Source organism: Sinohyriopsis cumingii, chromosome 2 (assembly GCF_028554795.1).
Source record: "Sinohyriopsis cumingii isolate HCF-2022 chromosome 2, ASM2855479v2, whole genome shotgun sequence".
NCBI classification, from domain to species: Eukaryota; Metazoa; Mollusca; class Bivalvia; order Unionida; family Unionidae; genus Sinohyriopsis; species Sinohyriopsis cumingii.
The window spans coordinates 3,651,294-3,676,479 of NC_142962.1; the positions used below are offsets into that span (position 1 = coordinate 3,651,294).

The 25,186-nt window shown below is 36.6% G+C and overlaps 1 protein-coding gene across 6 annotated transcripts in view; it reads left to right on the top strand.

Annotated features, from left to right (window-relative positions):
• LOC149804253 (1-phosphatidylinositol 4,5-bisphosphate phosphodiesterase beta-1-like) overlaps positions 1 to 25,186 on the top strand; it is a 292,443-nt gene that overhangs the window by 151,881 nt on the left and 115,376 nt on the right. For all 6 annotated transcript variants that reach the window (XR_016415204.1, XR_016415202.1, XM_089938161.1 and 3 more), the window contains 4 exons: positions 9,721 to 9,867; positions 11,305 to 11,462; positions 12,372 to 12,451; positions 19,136 to 19,220. Coding sequence is in view for 4 of the 6 variants with exons in the window: in XM_089938161.1 (XP_089794287.1) it covers positions 9,721 to 9,867; positions 11,305 to 11,462; positions 12,372 to 12,451; positions 19,136 to 19,220 (470 nt within the window). In the remaining 2 variants the exon portion in view is untranslated. The remainder of the gene's footprint in view (positions 1 to 9,720; positions 9,868 to 11,304; positions 11,463 to 12,371; positions 12,452 to 19,135; positions 19,221 to 25,186) is intronic.

Sequence of the window (25,186 nt, forward strand, 5' to 3'; positions counted from 1 at the left end):
CAATTCCTTCTGAATGGCAAGTCAGATTGACATGGGACTTTTACCATCTTGAAAATCTTGAATACAAGGTCATGTTAGAACAGGCTTTGCATTGAAATACTTATTATGATGTCTAGTTGGTTATCAGTGAAAATGGTGCTAATCTGTCATACATTATGGCCAACACAGCAGCCATCTTAAGATCTTGTTATTGTCACTTCTAGAAAATGGTAGGTCATTTCAGCTAGTTCATACTAAATGGAAATGGTACCAGTGTGGTTGGAAGGGATCTCAGTGTGTAGTTTTGTGGTATCCAAAACTGAAAGTCATTATCATCCTGGGGTTTTCAAAAGAAGACTTAATATGATGTCTTCTTAAATGAAAATGATGCCAATCTGACATTCATTATATCCACTAGAGCAGCTAATTTGAAATTTTTTTATTACCCAAGACTACAGTTTTAACACTCAAAAGGTTCAGCGGAGGAAATTGTCCTGTCTGCTTATACCTTGAATTCCTGAAAATTCTTTTTGGCCATTATGGTGCATCCCATCAAGAGGCTCCGTTGTTGTAGATTACCAGTAGAAACACTGGTTAAGTTGTACTGTATTGACATTTTGCTGAATGTGATTCATACAGATAGTAAAATATGGTACGCATTTTTGTTGGGAATCATTTGACCTTTTCACGAATACTTTTCTGTTTAGTACATGTTAATCTTCATTTTTATTTGCAGCATTATCCAGAAGTACTATTAATATTTATTAATAAGCTACTTGTACGGCCTGGAATGACTATGTTGCATTGTTTCTTACTTCCTGTAGGCCACATCTGTCAGGTTTTTTTTATATCTTGCCTGCATGGAAGTATGGAATTGCAGGAGAGCTTATACTGTACCCTTAGTGTCGATGTTATTGTCCCTGTTGTCATAGATACATATATTGCAACAAACAGTGCCAAAGTAGTTTTTAAATAGCCATAGTACTTTTGTCTCTCAATGAGGCTTTGTGAAAGGTCAACCCAAAATAGATATGAGACAAACAATAAAAATAAAAAGTGTTGAAATTAAGAAATGTTTTCATGATTATTTGTAATGGAATTAAAGTTTGAAAATGTTTGTTTTTACTGTTGGCTTCAGCTTGACTGATTGACCTGCAAAAGGGGGAGCTATAGTGGGAGTAATAACACTGGTCAACAGTGAAATCATTACTGACTTGAAAAGGCCCTAGTCTGTAGTATTTTGGTGTGCCGAACACGAATATAACCGTGAAAAATTTGTATTGGCTCTCGTTTTGAAGATATTCATATACCTCATTTTCTATGTTTCACTGTGTAAATTTCTCCAGTAGGACTGCAGCAACATCCGGAATAATGATGTAACATTGCATAATACCATCATGCTCACATCATCCACAGTTGATTGTATCATTTTCTGATGCAATGCAATACTAATGCCATGCGGCTGCTGAAGTAAGTTGACGTCAGCAGTGTACTATACATGTGTAGGCCTATTATACTAATGCCAGGCGGCTGCTGAAGCTGACGTAAGCAGTGTACTATATAAAGCCCAATCAGATAGGTTCAGCATTTAAAATATTTTAGACGTTGTGCGAGACAGTTCAAGCTACTGTTACATAAAACTTATTATTTTATCCATTTACGTACAATAAAGAACAGTAATGCCTCGAAATTGTGTTAATACCGCGGACAATTTTTGCTATATTTGTGGGGAAGTGACATTTGCCAACCAGAAGAAAAGTATCAATTCTCAAGTGAAGAAGGCATATCATCTTTACTTCGGATGCAAGGTTGGTGACCAAGACAAGCCTTGGGCTCCGCATATATGCTGTGCTACATGTACAACACAGCTTTCACAGTGGTTGAATTGCAAAAGGTCATCAATGCCGTTTGCAGTCCCAATGGTGTGGAGAGAGCCAAGCAACCACCTAAATGACTGTTACTTCTGCTTGGTTCCTCCTCTTTCCGGCGGAATAACGAAGCGAAAGAAGTCGAGAATAGTCTACCCAAACATTCCGTCTGCATTGAGACCAGTTCCACATGGTGAGGGACTTCCTATTCCAGAACCTCCAGCAGAATATTCTCTTGATTCATTTGACGAAGACAAAGGTGAGTCGACCTGTTCTTCTCCTGGTCATCAGCATGCAGTGATCCAGATTTTCACTGTGGTGCATCATCAACCCCACACAGAATAACACAGGAAGAACTAAATGACCTGATTCGTGATTTGGACTTATCAAAGAACAAGGCAGAATTGCTAGGATCAAGACTCCAACAATGGAATCTTCTAGAAGAAGATGTCACAATTACTGCATATCGAAAGCGCCACCAGCAATTGGAGCCTTTCTTCAGAAAGGAAAGTAATCTGATATTCTGTTCCGATATTGAGGGCCTCATGAATGCTTTAAAAATCACTCATGACCCACAAGAATGGAGACTATTTGTGGACTCTTCGAAACTGAGTCTCAAGGCTGTGCTTTTGCACAATGGAAACATTCTTCCATCTATTCCAGTAGCGTATGCTGTCCACATGAAAGAGACATACGATAACTTAAGGCAGCTACTGAATTCCACTGAGTATAACAAGTACAGCTGGCACCTCTGTGGTGATTTGAAGGTAGTTGCCCTTTTAATGGGACTGCAGCAAGGATATAAAAAATACATGTGTTTCTTATGCGAGTGGGATAGCCGAGCAAGGGAAATGCACTACATGAGGAAGGAATGGACTCACAGGCAGAATGTAGCCATTGGAGAGAAGAATATCCAACACCCAGCTCTGGTTGAGGCTCAGAAAATCTTGCTACCACCCCTTCACATCAAACTAGGTTTGATGAAGAACTTCGTGAAAGCCATTGAGCGGACTTTGCCAGCATTCCGATACCTGCATGAAAAATTCCCTCGGCTCAGCGAAGCAAAGATTAAAGAGGGAGTTTTTGTGGGTCCTCAGATTCGAGAGCTTTTCAAAGATGACCGGTTCAACAACTTGCTGGAAGGTGACGCGAAACAAGCATGGAATGCTTTTCGCCTAGTTTCTACAAACTTCCTCGGAAATGTTAGGGCAGAAAACTATAAGGAACTGGTAGAAGACATGTTGATGAAGTATAAGAAACTTGGCTGCAATATGTCTCTAAAGATTCACTTCCTTCATTCCCATTTGGATTTCTTTCCTAGCAACTGTGGTATTGTTAGTGATGAACACGGCGAACGTTTTCATCAAGATATCGCAACAATGGAACAAAGATACCAGGGAAAATGGTCCACTACAATGCTGGCTGACTACTGCTGGACACTCCTCAGAGATGCTCCCGAACAGCTGTACAAGAGACAGGCGAAGAAATCTAAGATGTAGTCAATGACTTGATTTTTTATAGGTAGGCTATTACAGTTGACCTTTTACTATTGGAATGCATTTCGTTATGTAAACATTAATTTCTTGCAGATTACAAAAAAACTAGAGCCAATTTTGCAATTTGACTGTCATATTCGAGTTCAGCACATAAAAATTGATAAGAATTGACTAATTTTATTTCAGTAACATGACTTTTGTAAAAATTTGTTGTCCAGTGTAACCATAGCAATAATGACACCATGAAGAACTTGAGAAAAAATGGTGTCCTCTTGGACTCGTGTTAGTTTGAGTCATATAGTGTCAGTGTTCTAAGGCATCCATTAAGATTTGTCTTTTTTGGCTTTTGAACTCCATTTGGGGTTGTGAGCAATTGCAGTTAGTGTTACATTAGTGAAAGCCAGCAGCCACTGGAAAAGATGTGTTCTGCAGCAAGACTTCTTTCCAGCTTCTTTGTCATCCAATCAGCTGTATGAATATTGGATAAAGTCTTAGAACAATGAAGCCAAGTGGCTTTAACCAAGAAGACTCCAAAAGGTCAATGACGTACAGATAAAATCATCTGCTTACTTTTTCTCATTATTCAATAACTTGTAATTACTGCAGGTACTTTTTCTTTTAGTTCTGCTTGGTGTTGTTGCAATGGTCATTATTCGCATTGCAGAAACAATAGAATATTCATGATACAATTTACAGGAAAACCACTTTACATTAGTGGCACTTTAGTGCTGACTTTTTCAGGTCAGTATCAACATCATCAGTCAAGTTAAAGCCATCAATGGAAACATCAGACATTTTTAAATTTTTAATTTCATTATAAATATTTGTGTAAATTTTATTTTTGTTTTGTTTTTTGTTTTTTTCTTTTTTTTAAACATTGGTTTTGACAGTGACTCGATAAGAATCATCAGCACCTAAGCTAGATAAAAACTAGTTTGGCATCATTCACTGTCAGTTTGTTGCAGATATCTTAATTAATCCCTGATGCATGTGATCCCTTACTGAATCCTGTGCTCTTAAAAGATTATTTATTCTCCATACAAACTGTCTAGAGTACTACACAAATATCGGCATCTACCACTTGGCCAGTATCATCAATCAACATTAATATTGTGATTATAAAATACTTACAAATATGTACAGAAGAGCTTTACTGTCTTCTGATAGCTCTATTTCTTGTTCAGGGACAAATATATTTGGCTTATTTCAGTTATTTAATATTCAGGACTGTTATAGTCGATCAGATTTCCTAATCATTTGTCTCGAACAATTTCATTTTGTTTTTTATTTCTTCAAAAATCAGAATTTCTACCATATTGGTTTAATTCACATATAGTACATGCTCAATATTCCTAGTGCCATTTGCATATGAATCTTTGTATGGAAAGACATTGCTTTTTCTGCCTAAATTTAACTAACAAGGGATCAATTAATTTGAAATTAAGATGTACTATTATTATACCATGGACATCACTTAAATGTGTAAGGAAAGATGGTTGCGTTGCACACAATACAAAACCCACAAGTTACCCATGACAGCAAATTTTGCCAATTTCTGAATTGACAAATCTGTGATATGTCTATCCTCGCAACTTTTCCAAGAATTTACAAGGCAGATAAATGATCTTTTCTCAGTTTTGGTGATAAAATGACATTTAATACATGGTAATCATTAGTTAATCAATTTCATGCAGCTCTGCTTCATGCTCAGTAGTTTGCTTGGGGTGGGGAGTGGGGAGTTGTGATGATTGGCATGAGGAAGTCTTTTTCTCCACTCTTGTTCCTGGGTCATACCCATTGGTGGAATAATGGGGTAAAGAAGTACACACTATTTTCATCACTTATATTTCTATTAGTGAAATCACCTACCATATATAGTTGTTTATAAGTCCAGCCCAGCTACAAGCAACATACACCCTGATTTGTTGTCACATAGTTCACTGGTAGATCAGGTGTTGTTTGTTCTACTGACTACCCTTAACAAATAGACCCAGATCTGCCAGTACATTATGCCATGGCAGATCTGGGTTCATGCAGTTTGCTATTGGACAGATCTTGTAAGTAAATATATATGGTAGTTCACTTCCTGTTTGGTATGAAACATAACTGCATACTTAACTTTATCCCTGTATCACTCCTAACACTTTTGGTTAAATTTCTGTTCGAGCAATGGGGTTAACATAATACATGCCTTTCACAATAGTTTCAATTTCTCCCTCAGCCTTTTAGCTGATTTCACTCGTCACAAATGTTAACACATTTTCTGCACATTATTAAATTGTAATTCCCATGTTTAAATATCAAGTGTGGATATAATTGTGATATCTTGTCCAATTATCCAACCATGCCTCTGTCTGTCTGTCTATTACCTCATCTCTTAAAGAAATTCATCAAACCAGGTAGTTATTGTACAGCATCCATTCTTGGGTCATCATGAACTACTGTCACTGGGAGGGGGTTAGTTGTCAGATACAGAAAATGATAACAGCAATAACATTGTCAAATACAGAGGAGCCTCATTAATCTAGACACCTTTGTTCCAGTGAATATGTCCGGATTAACAAGTTTTCCCGATAATTGAATCATGTACATTTTTATTTTTTGATTTCATCATACCATATACATGTACGTATACATAATAGCTGTAAATGTACTGTATATTCAGTAAAGGTTGAAATAAATTAATGAATACATCATTTGGCTTGTTTATTTCACATTATTATTATAACTTGCACTTGTACATGCACAGTAAATGCATCAATCATACACGTTCAATAAATATAAGTTTAAACGATTAACACATCGAACACATCACACTATGTACATGTATGTACTGTACATACATATTATGTTAGTTTCCTGAAGAAAACTAACGTTTGCTTGCCTGGATTCTTCGGCAGATCGATTGGCAATGATTAACGATAGTGTCAATAGATTCTGAAGGGCTTTGCTATTTTTTTATGTTATTGCTAGTGAATATTCCTGACATCTGTTCAAGATAAGAAACGAGTGTTGTTATGCTGTCATTGGCTTGGTTGATGGTAATGTCTTTTCCCTTGGGATCGCTAGTGGCATCATCTTCTTCATTAGCACTGTCTGGAACCTCATCTTTTGATACCAGGGTTAAAATGTCACCATTGTTGAGTTGTTGCCCTGTTTCTTCCATGTCGTCTATCTGTACATATTCCTCGGCAGACATCTCAACCTGGGTGGGAAGGCTTCTTGCTAGATCTGAGCTCACTTAATGGCATGTCATCTCCATCATCAATATCTTCGACAGTAGTAATTGGTGTTGGTATGATCTGTACGTGTCTAAAGCAGTTTGAGATTGTAGTTTGGGTCACTGAACCCCATGCTGTCATTACCATATGTATTGCCTGCCTAATGTCCACAGTTTGAACCTTGCCTTGCTCACTACAGTCAGTGTAATGTCTAACCAGTTGTTTCCTGTAGTGGGCCTTGAATGTATGTATTATGCCAGTATCCATTGGCTGAATGTGTGTTGTTGTATTTGGTGGAAGGAAGTTTAGTTTTACATTGCGTAATTGAATGTCCCCTTGTGTGTGGCTTGCAGCGTTGACTAAAGTAAGATGACTAGGCATTTGGCTTCCCTCATCTGTCTATTGTAGTCATTCAACCAGTGGATGAAAAGTTCTGCCATCATCCTAGCTTTGCAGTTGTGTCTGTATCTCACATATGTGTCGGGGTTATATAAGTTTTGCCAAAATACCTAGGTCTGTTGACTGAGTGATGACAAATGGTTTAAATTTGATGGTCCCTGTTGCATTTGCAGTGAGTGCCATGGTGATCCTATTCTTTGACTTTTTGGTGTCTTTAATGTTGTGGGTTGCTAAACTTTAGTTTTGGCCCCAGTTGGAAAAACAATCCAGTTTTGACAAGGTTGAATATCTGTTGTGGGTCATACTCTTGCAGTAGTCGCTGTAGTTCTTCTCTGCCAGCCTGCACTATCTGCTTCTCCCTCATACAATTTGTGTTTGATGCCCCGCTGATTCTTGTAACCAACCACAAGAATAGGCAAAGACGGTGATACCGAGTTGGTCTCAAGTATCTTTGCCTTGGCAGTGAGCATTTCATCATTGACAGTGGCATGGTGGGCCAACATGTCTGAGAACCATCGACTTGCTGATATTATGCGTGGTGAGTGCAGGTTAGGTCTGCTGAGTCGGCAGCTATGGACAACCATTTGCCTTGTTTTTTTTATGATGTCTGCAACTGTCAACTTGCCAATGTCTAAGCATGAGTAATCTATAATATGCTGGCATTTATCATGAATGGTAGCTTTTGGGTGATCTTCTTTGGGCTGGCAAATCTTTTTTATGCTGACTGGTATCTCTACTCGTCTATGCTTGATTGATGGTGTCACCATAATATATGCTAAAAAGTACAATGAATACAAACTGATATCTAAGTTAAATGATTTTGGTAAACTAATAAAATGCAGTCATTTTTTTAAGTTGTATATTACAACTGTTATAGCTGCTAATGAGCTGATAACTGACATCCAGTTTTATTCTGAAACGAAGCCCTATACTGTCCACAGCTTAAATCAATCAACTGTATTTGTACAGCCATCAATAAACTGTGATTGTTACATACAATTGGTAAACAACAAAGCGGCTTAATGACACACTTAATTTGTTAACCATATGTTATGTCAAAAAGATGGACAATTTGATCCCAGTGTGTTTGTTTAATTATTAACACCCCCATCGTTGACTAGCTAAAACATTGTTTGTACAATCACTGGTTACAATATGGTCACGTTTAGTTTTTCAACACACGTGATCATGTGTTCAATTGATAACTTTAACATAACACTAGAATTTGACCAATCAGAGATTGATACATTGACACCTCCAGATTTGCTTAGATGAATCCGTTATCTGACTGTATTTTCTATGATTTTTTGAATTTTATTATTTTTGGACATTATTTCTATTTCCAAATTATCAACACAAGTTTTATAGTAATTTTACACTTTGGTCCCCGATTTTGATTTCCGGATCCAGAACATGGATTTCTTGATTAAGGGAGCAAATTAAGGAATTCTGTTCCCGTTGAATTATGTCCAGATAGCAAGGTTTCTCGATAAATGGAATCTGGATTAACAAGGCTCCTCTTTATTTTCAAAGCATAACTTTATGTATGCAGTCTTTGGATAAAGACGTTTATTTAACCAATTTTGTGTTGTGACCCAGAGTAATTGACATGTGGGGGGGGGGGTAGTGCCAAAAGGAATAAGCAGCATAAATCATGAGAAACTGTTGAATCCTGGAAGTTTCTCCAATTATTTATTTTCCCCACTTTTTGATTTTATGGTTTTCATACTGCACCAGAAATAATTTGTTTTCATTTTTCATTGATTATTTCCTTTTGTCACCTAGTTTGAAAACTGCATTTTTTGGGGGGTCTACTTGTTATCTTAATAATGATAAACCTTATTTTCAAGATAATTGAAAGATTGTCCAGGCCAGGAACAGTGATTTCTTTTTAAGCATATAAAGCACAATTTGAATACCTTCTTAATTACAGAGTTTCAGCAAGCATTTAGGGTCGTTCAGATTACATCACATGATGCAGAAAGCTGAAAGTTATTAACACCAGAAAGGAACATCTTATGAATTTGTGTCCTTCTTTTATGATTTGCTAGTATTTTTAAATATTGTAAAATCTAGTTCTGTTTCTTTAGATTTTTTGTCAGGACTTACAAGATATGTAATATTGAAAATTGAGTACAGCCTTTCGCTTGCTAGGGCCATTCATGCGGTGCTGTGTGATGAATTTTCAAGCTTTGATTTAATAAATCCCTTAAAATTCTGTGAAGTTTTTGTTTTCTATCATTTTCCGAGCTGAAATAAATAGCTAAAAGTTTTTCTGTTGCAGCGAGGTTATTATTGTTTACATTCTAATATCTTGATGAGGTATCATCATGACTACATTCTTGAAATTGTTACTGAGGGCATGATTAAATTTGTTGTACAGATTTTCAATTATTGCTCTCTTTATAATTCATATTCTTAATGTCTGTTGTAGAATGCTGGACTGTGGGATTCATGCTAAAAAAAATTGAAAAAGTGTACCAAAATATTTGTATGTATATCTGCAAGTCCTATCATTGTTTATTTTTTTTTAATCTGCACTATATATATGTATTTAGATTACCTACCCCCCCCCTTTTATGCTTATACTCCATGTATGACAGCAGAAGAGGACAAATAGGTTTGGATTTGTTTTGTTGTTTGTTCCTCAGCATGACCTAAATTGTTTTGGTACGATGACACAAAAGTAGTGCAAAAGTTTTTGAATATGAAATGGTGTTAATAAATAAATTGTAATGCTCACGTCTTTTTCTTCAGGCCATTTTTCTCAGGAGGGGTTCTTGAAGTTTCTGATGTGCGAAGTGAACAACGTGATTCCTCCCGACAAACTAGATCTGAGTCATGACATGACACATCCATTGAGTCATTACTTCATCAATTCATCCCATAACACATACCTAACAGGTATAGTTTTAATTTAAACTGTATTTGTGTAATGTCCTATCCTAATAATGTATAGTAACGTAAGCAGTGTACTCCTGACAGATCAGATGTTGGCAGAATATGTTTTTTAGTCTTTGCATCCATCTTTGGTAGAGAAGGTTCCAATGTGATAACCATATCTACACCTTGGTGTATCGAGCAGACACTTGAAGAAATCCCCTGTGGTCTTGGGGATGTATAGTGGGCCTGTTATGGGCCCACCCTCATATTGGAAGATGGATTTATAGATGCATCCTTTTTGCAATGGGAGGTGTCCGGTGATAATGATCCAGTTGAGATGAACATCTTATTAGAGTTAATGTTTTATAGTTTTTTTATAATTATATATTGTTTTAATTTTACACATTTTGGGCTTTTTTCTTGGTTTTGTTGGTCTTTTGTTATATCCAATCTTTCTCAGCATTGTGCGGATGCGGGAGGTCATGGGTTCGATCCCCGGCTGAGTCATACCAAAGACTTACAAAAATGGTACTAACAGCTGCCTCGCTTGGCGCTCAGCATTAAGAGGTTCGTGTTAGGACTGCTCAGCCTGGTGTCAGGATAATGTAACTGGGTGGGACATCATGCTACATGTCTGCGGCATGATGCCCCAGTGCTAGACATAACTTTAAACTGTCACACTGCAGACATCATAGCAGTATGACTGAAAAATTGTTAAAAGCTACGTTAAAAATCCAAATCACACACACACACTCAGCATTGTGCTGATGTGTCAGTAAACCCTTTGCATATTAACAGAAAAGTAGCTTGTACCAAAAGATGTTGTAACTGAATTGGAATATGTGATTATTTTATGTTCTTGTGGGTTGGTGGTTCTTTCTGGGGTCTTCTCAGGTTCTTCCTCCACCATTTATACTTTTCACCATCTATAGCTTATCTTGTGCTGCAAAATGGCGTTAAACCCTACAATAACAACAATTTTATATGTTCAGTGCTGCTTCATTACTATATTTTGAAATGATCTACACAGCCAAGCTAATGACACGTAGATGTGGAATAGTATGTTGATTTGTTTTTACCTTAGAAATCAGGAGATATGACTGTACCAGGACATAAAATCAGTTCTTGTACAATTGTGTATGACTTATTTCTTGGCTTATAGGATCTAGTGCCAAGCTTGCAACAAGCTTACCATTTTACTCATTTATAAGTCGAGTCAAACTGCAAGCAACAAAAATCTTGATTTGCTGTATCAAAATGCATCTGCAGATCAGGCTCTATGTTGTTTGTTCTACTCAGTACTCCTGACAAAATGCACAGACCCAGATCTGCTGTTGCATAATGAGCCATAGATCTGGGTCTGTGCAGCTTACAGTCGGACTTGTCTTATAAGAGAGTATATACAGTATAATACTTTTCCCATCAAATGTTGCACAAACTGTTGTTCATCTTTGAAAGGTCACCAGTTGACGGGAAAGTCGGTTGTTGAGATGTACCGTCAGTGTCTCCTGAGTGGCTGTCGATGTATAGAGTTGGACTGTTGGGATGGCAGAGGGGCAGATGAAGAGCCAATCATTACACATGGATATACCATGTGCACAGAAATCTCCTACAAAGTCAGTTCTTATTACATTCTTTGGAAAATATGTATTGTGAAAAGTTTTGTTTTGTAAAATTTCCAGTTTTTAATGAGCTTTTCATGCATATAAGATAAAGTTGGAAGCATAGTGTACAGTGAAATCCCCATAATTTGGACACTTGCCAGGAAATATGGATTGATGTCAGAAAGGCTAAAATATTAAACATTTTGGAAGTCTGATTTCCCATCAATTATTATTTTGGATTCTAAGATATTCACAAATATAGAATGTAGATTAACAGTGTTTCACTGTGTATCATGAAAAATATACCATTATAGTGTACTTTCTTTGGTGAGGTCATAGTTCATTATGTGATCTTGTCCAATTCATACTTATATTTATTTTCAGAACATTATATTAGCATAAAGTTTGTTCAGGTATTTGTCTCCTATAAATTATGCCCAATTCTAATGGCCTTAGTTGTTTTGTTCAGTGGACAGTAATTTAAAGGAAGAAATAATGGCAAATGGATTCTTTAGCAAAATGTGTTATGAATGAGGACTATTTTGATAGATTTCGATGGGTAATTAAGACCAAACTGTATTTTTTTGTAGACATCAGAAACAATAATGATTTTTTGTAGACTATCAGAAACAATAACATGATTTATTTGTAGACTATAAGAAACAATAACATGATTTTTTTGTAGACTATCAGAAACAATAACATAATTTATTTGCAGACTATCAGAAACAATAACATGATTTATTTGTAGACTATAAGAAACAATAACATGATTTTTTTGTAGACTATCAGAAACAATAACATAATTTATTTGCAGACTATCAGAAACAGTAACATGATTTTTTGTAGTCATCAGAAACAATAACATGATTTTTTGGTTGACTATCAGAAACAATAACATGATTTTTTTGTTGTTGACAGGAGGTGATAGAAGCAATAGCAGAAAGTGCCTTTAAGACTTCAGACTATCCTGTGATATTGTCCTTTGAAAATCATTGCTCGTAAGTCTCCTCTTTACAGCTGAATACTAATTGTAAAGAATGTTATGTTGTTTATTCTGAATTATCGGAGATTATCAGAAAGACCAGTTTCCAATTGAAAGCTTGATGCAAATTGTTTGCAAGATTTACCTCTCTTTTCAAATAATAGAAGGGGCACAATTATTTTTATCTAATCATGTACATTTTTGCTCATTTGTTTCAGAAATGTTTATTAATAGCCATCTGAATGTGATTTTAACCTTTAACCTTTAACCTCCTAGTGCCTGTCACTGAAATACAGCTCAGTATACACACATCTCTTGCTACATCGTACAATGTGCTATAAATAGAATAAGTGTGCCACAGATTCATTATTCCACTAAGGTTGGCCGAAAAAGAACACCCATTGAAATATGCATATTTAAAATCAGTAATACAAAATCTGTTGTTATTGCATATCTGCTACTTTTCAAGGCCGAAAATACTTTGATCATATGATAAGTTATCCTTCCATTAGGCTGAACCAAAAGATGCTAGCACAAAATATCACCCCTGATCCACCTCACATACCTTGCCCAGAGATGCTGCCAGTGTGCAGTTGTGCTAATTACATAAAATTTGTACGAATTTGCGTACTTGTAGAGCACTGATGCATGAGAACTGCAAATTAGTCTAAAGTCACACATATGAAAATGTATTCTGCACATTATATAATTTTATGTAACCATTCTCCCATAAAGTGCTTGTTATGACCTAAGTCTTGTCCATTGAGGTTTCACAGTCTTTTCTCAGGTAGGCAAACTGTTTACACATCTTGGTTCTTAAGCTTGACATGAATGACTAAATTTGATTGGTACATTAGACCCCTTCCCCCTTATGTTAAGAAAAGGGTGGCAGCCCTAGGGATTTGCTCCTCCTCATGCAGTGTTCCTCATCCATTGGTTCCAAAGATGCCAGGCCATACTTCTTTTCAGAGGCTTTGTCAGGCATGGGTCCTCTCTGTTTTAAAGGTAGATGCCAGCTTTGGTTTTGGAATCTCCCCTCTCTAGTTATGTTCCACATGTTCTTCAAACAATTGAATCTGGTACAACTAAAGGAAGAGGTGCACTCTCTTCTTAAGAAGGGAGGTTGTTCAGCCCATTTAAGACCACTAAATATTCAAATTCTTTTTGGTGATTGGTTGATCCACAGCAGTTGGCTAGAGTCCCTCTGGTTAGATTTGTCTCGTTTTTGGCCTGTAGTGACCAAGATGAGTCTGACTCCTTAGCCTACATGGTGATGAATTTTCACACAGGATTAGTCCATGTCCCATGGGACAGATTAGTCAAGATCCAGTCCCTGTTAGATGTGTGGAGAGCAATGACCATGTTGTCATCTTGTCCTTTTCTTTTCAACTCCCAGGTTCCCCACGTTAGACTGTACTTTCATGCTCTCTAGTTTCTCCTTTTGTTGAAAATGAAACTGCACAGGGATCCTCTGAATGCTTAGATTTCTCTAGATGTGGATTTTCACCATGATCTGATTCGGAAGATAAACCAGGTCCAGTTTCTGACGGGTATCCTTAAGCATGCTACTGAACCCCCACTCCTATCAGTTTACAGGCTTGTCAGATTCAAGTTTGGGTGCTCATCTGGAGATGAATGGTATGGTTTTTCAGGGCTTGTGTTCCAAGAAGAACCTGTCCTCCACATCAATCATTTGTAAATGAGGGCAGTGTTCTTAGCCCTCCGGGGGTGCATTAATATAAGAGTTTGCTTTATGATGGTCTCTTCCCACAGGACATTGGTGGTAGTGTAGGTCTCCTCCAACAACACATCAGTGATAGTGTACCTCAGGACTTGGACAATGGTCACTTTCAACCTGAAGTGGGATTGTCTTTTCCTTATGCCTTCCCATCCTTCAGATCATCTCTCTAGTACTTCACAGGTAAGGAACTCCACTACTCAGTTAATTTTGTTAGCCTCTTTGTGGCTCCAATGATCATGGTTCAACAATCTTTCTTGTCCTACTGGTGTATCCATTCCAAGACATTAGCCTAGAGAGGAGGGACCTCCTGTCATGGCACAGGGGCTTCCTCCCACACAACAGCTGAGAATTCTCTACCTTTTCTCAAATGTTCTGTCTGGAACATCTACTGAACAAGTTTCCACATTCATTATTTAGTCCAGGAGATGATCTACATCTAAAGTCTATGATGCCAAATGGAGAATCTATCAGAACTGTTGCTAGGTGTGCTTCTGTAGTACAGTTGATGATTTTTTTCTCCTACCTTTTGAAGTGAAACAATGTTTGGTTTCTGCTATCAAGTAAAACAATGCTTGATTTCTGCTATCAAGTAAAACAGTGCTTGGTTTCTGCTATAGGTGAAACAGTGCTTGGTTTCTGCTATCAAGTGAAACAGTGCTTGGTTTCTGCTATCAGGTGAAACAGTGCTTGGTTTCTGCTATCAAGTAAAACAAGGCTTGGTTTCTGCTATCAGGTGAAACAGTGCTTGGTTTCTGCTATCAAGTAAAACAATGCTTGATTTCTGCTATCAAGTAAAACAGTGCTTGGTTTCTGCTATAGGTGAAACAGTGCTTGGTTTCTGCTATCAAGTGAAACAGTGCTTGGTTTCTGCTATCAGGTGAAACAGTGCTTGGTTTCTGCTATCAAGTAAAACAAGGCTTGGTTTCTGCTATCAGGTGAAACAAGGCTTGGTTTCTGCTATCAAGTGAAACAGTGCTTGGTTTCTGCTATCAAAAGCTATAGGGCAGCCCTATCCAACACTTCGATTTTTATAGGTCTTACCATGGAGACAGACTCCATCTTAACAGCCAAGATCGGTGTCTCGCTCACTAATCCCTAGATGGAATCTCTCTTGCATCTTGGGTTCTCTAATTTAAAGTTTGTGAAACTAAGTTGCCCTGGACATTCATCTCAAAAAAAGTTTGGACAGGGTTTGAAGATGAACAAATTCAGCACATATTTCTTAGAATTATATCCCTTGATCATCTTCACGTTGGTACTGCTAATGCAAAACCTGGCCTGAAGGCCAAGTCAGCTTTCAGCATGACCCTGCATCTGTTGTGGTTGACTGTCATGAGTCCATCAAGAGTTGCTTGTTGCCACTCTGGGAGCCATATTTCTGATCATAGTTGTATTAGCTTACCTGGCCATAAGCTTATGGTATGGCACTACATCTGGCTTGCATCATTCAGTGTGTTGTTTATCCATATTGGTATTTTCAACTTCACTAAAACCACTCGGCAGTTTTTCATTGTAGAGATGTTCCTCAGGACATATCAGGCAAAAACAGTTGGGGTTTTCTCCCCTAGCAGCATTGCAGTTTCCTTAACAAATATGGAAAACCTATTTTTTGAGCTCTTGTGCAGAATGGCTTAACCAAATTTTCATCATATTCGATTGGAATGTTTCTACAGAAGTGCATTATGAATTTTTTTTCTTGTATTTCAAAATTATGCCAAGGGTGGTTCCCCAGCATTGGTGTGACTTATTTATCATCCTGTTAAACCTGTTTTTTCAGCTTCTCTGTTACAGCTTCTGTTACAGATACCTAATTGTAAAGAATGTTATGTTGTTAATTCTAAATTATCGGAGAGTGAACAAATAGACCAGTTTCCAGTTAAAAGCTCAATGCAAATTGTTTGCAACATTTACCTCTTTTCAAATAATAAAGAAGCACAAACAATTTTTCATCTGATGTACACTTTTGCTCATTTGTTTCAGAAATAAATGCTTCATTAATAGCCACTGAGTGTGATTTTACCTTTAACCTTTAACCTCCTAGTGCCTGTCACTGAAATACAGCTCAGTATACACATATCTCTTGCTACATCATACAATGTGCTATAAATAGAATAAGTATGCCACAGATTCATATTATTCCACTAAGGTTGGCTGAAAAAGAACACCCATTGAAATATGCTAATTTGTCAGACTTCGTAGGAATGCTGCTTGGGGTATGATTTATCCAAATTTTGTCTGGCGTGGCTCCACTGGCAGAGTTGGGACTTTCATAGCAACCATATGTAAAATCTGATTTAAATTTTTTGCTCCAGAACAACTTAGTCAGTTTCAATCAACCTTTGTAGCAATGTTTGTTAGGACATGCTCTATCAAAACTCTCTAGGGTGGCTGCCTTTGCGGTGGTTTGGCTTTTATAGCAAATAAGTGGAAAACCAATTTTCTGCTTCTTTAGAACTGCTGAACCAGTTTTGGGCAAACTTGAAAGAACATGATCTGGCATTTTGTTTGAGGTTGCTTTACATACTGTGTGTTTTCTTAGCACCATATAAAAACCCATGTCTGTGAGGCTCCCCTAGCATTGATGGCTTTAGAAGCAACTGATTGGAAAGTTGCAAATGATAGACATTTCCAATTAGTATGGGCTTATATCGTCAACAAAATTGGACCAGTTCAATAATGCATGGAGATTCATGCATATTAATGTAGTGATCATGCATCTGATTGGATGAGCATGTTACCATTCTGGAGACCATGTTTCATATCTAATTTTGGAATGTAGTCTCATCAAGATTTTGGATAAGTATAAAAATGAGCAAGATTTACATGTATTGATGAGGTGATCATGCACCTGACTGGATGAGTTGGTTACCTCTCCATAAGATATTTTTGATCTAGATTGATCAGACTTGGATTATGTGCCTATGTTATTGAGATCATCAACGAGTTTCATAACGAGCAAAATAAATGCATAATAATAAGGTGATCTTTCAGCTGATTTTCTGAACTTGATGTCATTCTGGATACACTATTTTTGATGAGATTTTTATTAGACTTGGTAAATATGTTTATTTCAACAAGACAGCCAATGAGATTTTTATCAGACTTGGTCAATAGGTTTATTCAACAAGACAGCCAATGAGATTTTTATCAGACTTGGTAAATAGGTTTATGTCAACAAGAAGGCCAATGAAATTTTTATCAGACTTGGCAATTACATTTATGTCAACAAGACAGCCATTGAGATTTTTATTGCTGTATTGGTCATGGACCAGAAGAGTTTATTGGATGGCCTGTTGTCCATCCATCCGTAAGCAATAGTTTGTATTGCTACTAATCCTAAACTGCTTGGAGGATTGCTATGAAACTTTACACACATGTTCATCCCGTAGTCAGATTTGTCCCAGATGAAAATGGTGAAGCTTGCGCGTCCGATATAGCCACCACCATGACCATCTTGAAAGTCTTGTTATCGTTACTCCTCTTGAATGTATGGTCGTATGAACATGGGGGTTTTCACTGAAAGGCCTAGTTGGTCCAAAATGAAAATGAACTGACATCGAATATAGCTGTCACAGTAGCCATCTTGGCAATCTTGTTATTGCTAGTCCTCCTGAATGGATGGTCTTTTTGTCATGGGATTTTCACTAAAAACACTTTTTATGATATCAGTTTGGTACTAAATGACAATGGTGCTGATGTGATGTCCAATATGGTCACCATGGTAGCTGTGTTGAAAATCTTAGGCTACTCATCTGGAATGGATAGCCATATCGACATGGAGTTTTCACTGGAAGATTTATTATGCTGTCTAATTGGTCTTGAATGAAAATGGTGAAGATCTGACATCTAATATGGCCACCATGCCATCTCTTAAAACCTTTTCAACACTGGATGGAAATCAGTACTGATGTGGTGTTTTCACCAAAAGACTTGCATTGATGTCTACTATGTCCTAAATGAAAATGGTGCTGATCTGGGATCAACTATGGCTGCCACAGTGGCCAGTTTGAAAATCTTGTTACCACTGCTTCTCTTGAATAAATAGTTATATCATCATTCAGTTTTCATGGAAAGATTTTTACTGTTTTGTTGATCTTAAATTAAAATGATGCTGATGTGATCTCCATCTTGAAAATCTTGTTTTAGCTACTTTTCTTAAAAGCAGTCATTTTGAGATGGGGTTTTCATCAAAAGAGTTCTTATTGTGTCTGCTTGGTCCTAAATGAAAATTACTATCTCTCAATATGACCGCCATGGTGGATATCTTGAACATATTGTTATATCAGCTCCAAAATGGATGGTTATTTTAGCATGGATTTTAACAAATGGACCTATTGTGAGATTATTTGGTCCTAAATGAAGATGGTGCCAGTTGTTTGTTCTGAATATAACTGCCATGACTAATGTTGTGAATTTGTCAGTACTCCCGCTTAATGGATGATCATTATGATTTGGGGTTTGATCAAAGGATTTTTTATAATGTCTGCTTTGTCCTAAATCAAACTGGTACCGATCTGACATCCAATATATGTCAGTCACACCAGATAATTTGAAAATCTTGTTATTCCTGAATAATATTAGAGATGGTTTCAACATGCAGGAGTTAAGAGGAAGAAAGTCTTATTTTGAATTTTGCCTAGAAGAGTGTCAGTCCTGTCAAGGGATTCTTGTTATGAGCCAGAATTTTGGATAATAATGACATGATCTTACATGTGAATGGATGAACTTCATGCCACAAAAGATTGTATATCTGACCTAGTTTTGATTATATCTGCCTAATAATACTAATATCAACAAGATGTTATTGCAAATTTTTATTTTTATTAATATTGAAGACTACTTTTTTTGCACTTCATTATGCTACTCTGCTGAGGTGACATCAGTAGATACTGTGATTTTTTGTGCAGACAGTATACACACTATCTTGAACTCAAATATTCATGTGCGTCCTTTTTTCAGGTCAAAACAGCAGGCAAAGATGGCATCCTACTGTAGAAATATTTTTGGTGATATGTTGTTGACTGATCCTTTGGATGGTTATCCAGTAAGTAACAGTTATTTTGTCAAATTTGTGTTAAATATGAAGGATATAAAATGTTTTGGAAAACCCCGAAGCAAGTTATTCAAATAATCCTTTCAGCAATTGTTTACTTTTTAATTTTTGTACTACATATCATTTACTTTGCACTTTATGGCTAGGATAGTGTTGATGTGTCAATAGAGCCCATCCTTAGCACACACCCTCTCTCTCTCTCTCTGTCTCTGTGTCTCTGTATATGCATGAATGTATGTGTATATATATATATATATATATATATATATATATATATATATATATATATATATATATATATAATATATACTGGGATGGTCCTGGCTTTTAAAATGTTCTTGCCCAAAAAATTGCCAACCTGAATATTTTGTCGCCAGTTTTCAAAAACTCTCACCAGAACAAATAGTGAATATTTTCCAAGTCTATTAATGTATTAGGCAACAAAAATTGAAAAATATGGGATAGTTATTACTTTATTGACAACAAGCAATACAGCCATAATATTACAAAATAAATCATTACATTATTGTATTGCATGACTTCCATGGTCTTTGCATACCACATCACTGTTAGTGTATAGGTATGACTATTGTCACCTGAAATAAATGCATTATGAAATGTAAAATATTTACTTTCCTTGACATTAGTCTCTCTCATTTTTTAACAGAAACATCAGGTATTAAGCAAATCTATATTATGTAAGGAACTTTAGTTAATGACATTTCAGTACTAAAACCCTATGATTGTACTTTACAATGTAAGATAAGTGACGTATAACGCGACTATTGATTTCATGCATTCAGGAATTAAATGCCCCCTCCTTTAAAGCTAGCTTCACAAAGTATATCTCTGTCAACCTCGAGTTCAGAAATTTATTTTTGCCATGCTTTACATGCTTTGCTTGTAGTGAATTGCTTCCTAAATCCCAAGAATGGTCACTAAATGCTGTTGATTTTTTTTCTCAACAAGCAAACTAGGATCTCCATTTCCACCAATGAAACATACACAAGTCAACACCTGGCATTCATATATCGTATATATAAGCATTAATTACAATCATTAAATTAAAAGAAGGAATGAAGAATGTAGAGGTGCTGGTGGGTGGTGTGGTTGATTGGTGGATTGTACCTTCTTACAAGGTGTCTGCTTTATTCAATTCTTGTTATCTAGGAGTTGATTGCCCTCGGCGTTATTCTCCGGATTGAGTAAATATTAATATAAAGTGTGAAACTTAAAGGTGGAATAGAGATTGAGCAGTTACACAAATGAATGAATGAAATTCATTAAATGGCTTAACTGTTATTTTCAGCGAATATACACATTCAGGTCTTTATCATACATGAAATCATCTTAGATCGGAGAATTCACACGGATTCTTGTAACTCATATCAGCTAAAGTAATTCATCAAATTCTTAGATTTTTATAACAATCAAGATGACAAATTCAAACAATTCGTCAAACTTATATAAAGATCATTGTAGGAATTCAGATAGATGAACTCAGTTACACTCATATCAAGCAAATTGATCTTCAGATTTAAACAAATAAATTCATCCAAATATAAGCAGATAAATTCAAGAAAATCATTATATTGGTATCAACGAATTACATGAGACTGATGCAGATACCTTTGTTTTCAAGCTTTGTTCGCTTCTACTGACAATTGTGTCCGTCTACTTTCCCGACATCCGTCCCTTTGACAAATGTTTTTGAGAGAATTTCTTCTAAATTCAATCTTGGAATCCCTTGTATTTTCACTCTTGCAAGAAAAATGCCAACTGATTAGATTTTCAATGAGGGCAATTTTTAAGCTAGGAAACTTCGTGTGGGAAACATGCACCTTATTTAGCATAACCAATCAGGCTGCCTTTTATAACATGGCACCAAAATTGCGGTCAGCCTGACTTATAGATTTCCAAACCTGATTTTGGAAAAACTCAGCTCTGACAGTTCCGATATAAAATCAAAGTTAACCTTCCCTTTTCTATTCGTCTAATGGTTAAATAACCGAAGGCTTAATTAAGAATCACTTCCTTTCCACTTAAATATGCCACAAAAGACTTCCCAATGATAGGTCCCAGTCTGCATATTTTCGGATTCAATCTCCCAACCTGGTTTTTGAAAAGATTATTTTTGTTGCATGACACGCTAAAGTAACTGTATGGTGTTAACTAAATCTGTTCAATGACTATTTGAATTCTTTGGAAAACTGTCTCTACATTTGAAACTTCAACACAGAAGGGGCATTTTTCATTGGAACATATTCGGATTTCTTGGAGCTATTGGAACTGATAGGACTTTTAGGAAATAGGAATTCATTCACCATGTTGTAAGTTAATTTAATTCTTTCACTCCTGTATTTTGAGAAATAAATTATTTTCAGTTATGTAAAACTTGTTGTCTTGCTATTTCTTGTTGCGTAGTTTCAGTCCCTGGAGTCGTAACACGTGATTGATGGCAGAAGTAAAAGATCGATGAGCAAAATTTATATAATACTTACTCCACCTGAATTCATGTTTGGTGACAAACTCCTTCTTCAAAATATTGGAACCAGTTGTACATGAATTGACAATTTGTGCCTTGATACATATATCACAGAACATTTGCTTTAACTTTGTATCATATCTCAGCCACGGATACCCAAGTTTCCAGCTGTTGAGAAATTTTTGGGAACTTTTGACCCGTTTATCATGATGTGGTGTTGCACTTGAAGCATTACTACCATCACTACATGCAGATGATGTTGGACTGTCAGGTATAATATCAGGTTCTGTGACTGTGTTGTCTGATGATTTGCACTAAATCCAAATGCTGTTAATTTTGTAAACTTACTCTTAGGATGAGACAATGAACATACAACGTATGACTTACATTTACCCATGATAAAGTTGCACTGTTGACAGTATATAATTCTGATGAAATTTTTTCCATTTGCTTTGTACACAGCAATCGGTATTTCAGAGGTAATCTGAAGTTTCAACAAAACTATTTTATTGGTACATTTAAAAATAATTTTTTTAGCTATCATTCAATCAATTGTAGCAGTTTCTGTTTGCGTCTTCAGGGGTCGGTCGATTGTAGATATAGTTAGTAGCATGACTGAGTGTATCGTAGCATACAGTACTCGGGCCAGATGTCAACATAAGCAGATTATGATGTAACCGTAAAGATGGGTTTGTCAATACGAACAAAGGATTTGTTTATGTAACAGATTCTAGTGCATTGTGTATCCAAGTTTGTGGCTTCCTTTCGTGGTCCCTTTGAATGTCTCCACTCCAAATCCATGATTGTATATACAAATTAAACAGCCAAAATGGTTGTCACCAAAGAAATCGCGAGATGGTATATTTTGTCGCCAATAAGGGAAAATCACAATTTGCGACATTGTTGAAGCCCAGGACAATCCCTGTATGAGTATATATATATATATATATATATATATATATATATATATATATATATATATATATATATATATATATATTTTATGTGGTGCACTGTTATGTCAGTTTGGACTATATATTGGAATCATTTTCCTGATCAGTAATTTCAGTCACTGAACAGTCATTTGAGGTTGGGGAATGACCATTTTAATTCTCATTAACAGATAATTACTGCTGAAAATAACTCTTCCAGTCAGGCATGTGGATAAAGAAATATCAGAAATTTTTCATGTACCATACCAAGGATAATGAGTGATTTTTCAGCCCCTATCATTTCAATAAAGCATGCTATATCTGCTAAATATGATGAACTTTCAACTGTGAACAATGCAGACCTAGCTCAAGGTCCATGCTGTGAATTATGTAGACCTAGTTCAAGGTCTGTGCTGTGAACAATGTAGACCTAGTTCAAGGTCTGTGCTGTGAACAATGTAGACATAGTTCAGGGTCCATGCTGTGAACAATGTAGACCTAGTTCAAGGTCCATGCTGTGAACAGTGTAGACCTTGTTCACTCAAGTATCAGCTGTGAACAGTGTAGACCTAGTTCTCTGCCCATGCTGTGAACAGTGTAGACCTAGATCAAGGTCCTTACTGTGACTAGTGTAAACCTAGTTCAAGGTCCATGCTGTGAACAATGTAGACCTTGTTCACTGAACTATCAACTATGAACAATGTAGACCTAGATCAAAGTCCATGCTGTGAACAATGTAGACTCTAGTTCACTGAACTATCAACTGTGAACAGTGTAGACCTAGTTCAAGGTCCATGATGTGAACAGTGTAGACCTAGTTCAAGGTCCATGCTGTGAACAATGTAAACCTTGTTCCAGGTCCATGCTGTGAACAATGTAGACTCTAGTTCAGGGTCCATGCTGTGAACAGTGTAGACCTAGTTCAAGGTCCATGCTGTGAACATTGTAGACCTAGTTCAAGGTCCATGCTGTGAACAATGTTGACGTAGATCAACGTCCATACTGTGAATAATGTAGACTCTAGTTTAAGGTCCATATTGTGAACAGTTAAGAGAGTTCAAGGTCCATACTGTGAACAGTTAAGACATTTCAAGGTCCATGTTGTGAACAATGTAGACCTAGTTCAAGGTCCATGATGTGAACAGTGTAGACCTAGTTCAAGGTCCATGCTGTGAACAATGTAAACCTTGTTCCAGGTCCATGCTGTGAACATTGTAGACCTAGTTCAAGGTCCATGCTGTGAACAATGTTGACGTAGATCAACGTCCATACTGTGAATAATGTAGACTCTAGTTCAAGGTCCATGCTGTGAACAGTTAAGAGAGTTCAAGGTCCATACTGTGAACAGTTAAGACATTTCAAGGTCCATGTTGTGAACAATGTAGACCTAGTTCAAGGTCCATGTTGTGAACAATGTAGACCTAGTTCAGGGTCCATACTGTGAATAGTGTAAACCTAGTTCAAGGTCCATACTGTGAATAGGGTAAACCTAGTTCAAGGTCCATACTGTGAACAGTGTAGACCTACTTCAAGGTCCATATTGTGAATAGTGTAAACCTAGTTCAAGGTCCATACTGTTTATTCTAATTACTTTTTGAAATGAAGATTGTAGATTAAGATCAGCAGTATGCAGTGTCAGACTTGCATGTACACTGTTTGCACCAGACCTGAGCAGATATGGAAGTAGAGAGACAGTGATTCTATTTCCTCTCATTTGTAACAAATTTAAAGAAGCTATTCACTTTTTAGTTAACATAACCAGGCAATTTCTGGGCTTTGTGAGCGCATTGTCCAAGTCTATGATGTGTCAACATAACCAGGCAGTTTCTGGGCTTTGTGAGTGAATTGTCCAAGTGCAGACAGAGTCTGTGATGTCACATACATTGTGTATACCATCCAGCAGAACTTTTTAATTATACATCACTGTTATCCGTGTCATTCGAAAGGGCCATCAATCTAATGGTGATATTCATGACTGCATACCCATTTTGATGCTGCTCCTGAACCCACCAAGTCAAACTATATTCACATTTTGACACTGGTACACAACCCACTCAGTCATATTACTTACATTTTGACACTGCTTCAGTATCCATTCAAACTACTCACATTTTGACACTTCTCCATAACACACTCAATCAAACTATACTCACATTTTGACACTTTTCCAGGACCCACTCAGTCAAACTTAGAGAGGCCCATGGATATCATAATAGGCAATCAATGGCAGATCAGTGAAAATCCAATAATTAACCTTTAATTTTGATGGGTTTCCCATGAACCAGAATATTAAAAATTACACCACTATCTTGCTTTCTTTCCATTCTTTATCTCTTGAAACGTTTATCATTTTTGCATTAAAAAGTAAGTAAGATGAGTTTGAAATAGGTACTCAGCTGTTTTGTCACTATGACTGTCCATTACGGCCGGGTCAGTGACCCGCTAATGCATGGTATTGATGCTTCGCATTTCTTAAAGAACGGACAATTTGATTTGCTCTGTATGTGGAGGTGTGTTAATTTTAACCAATACAATTGGGT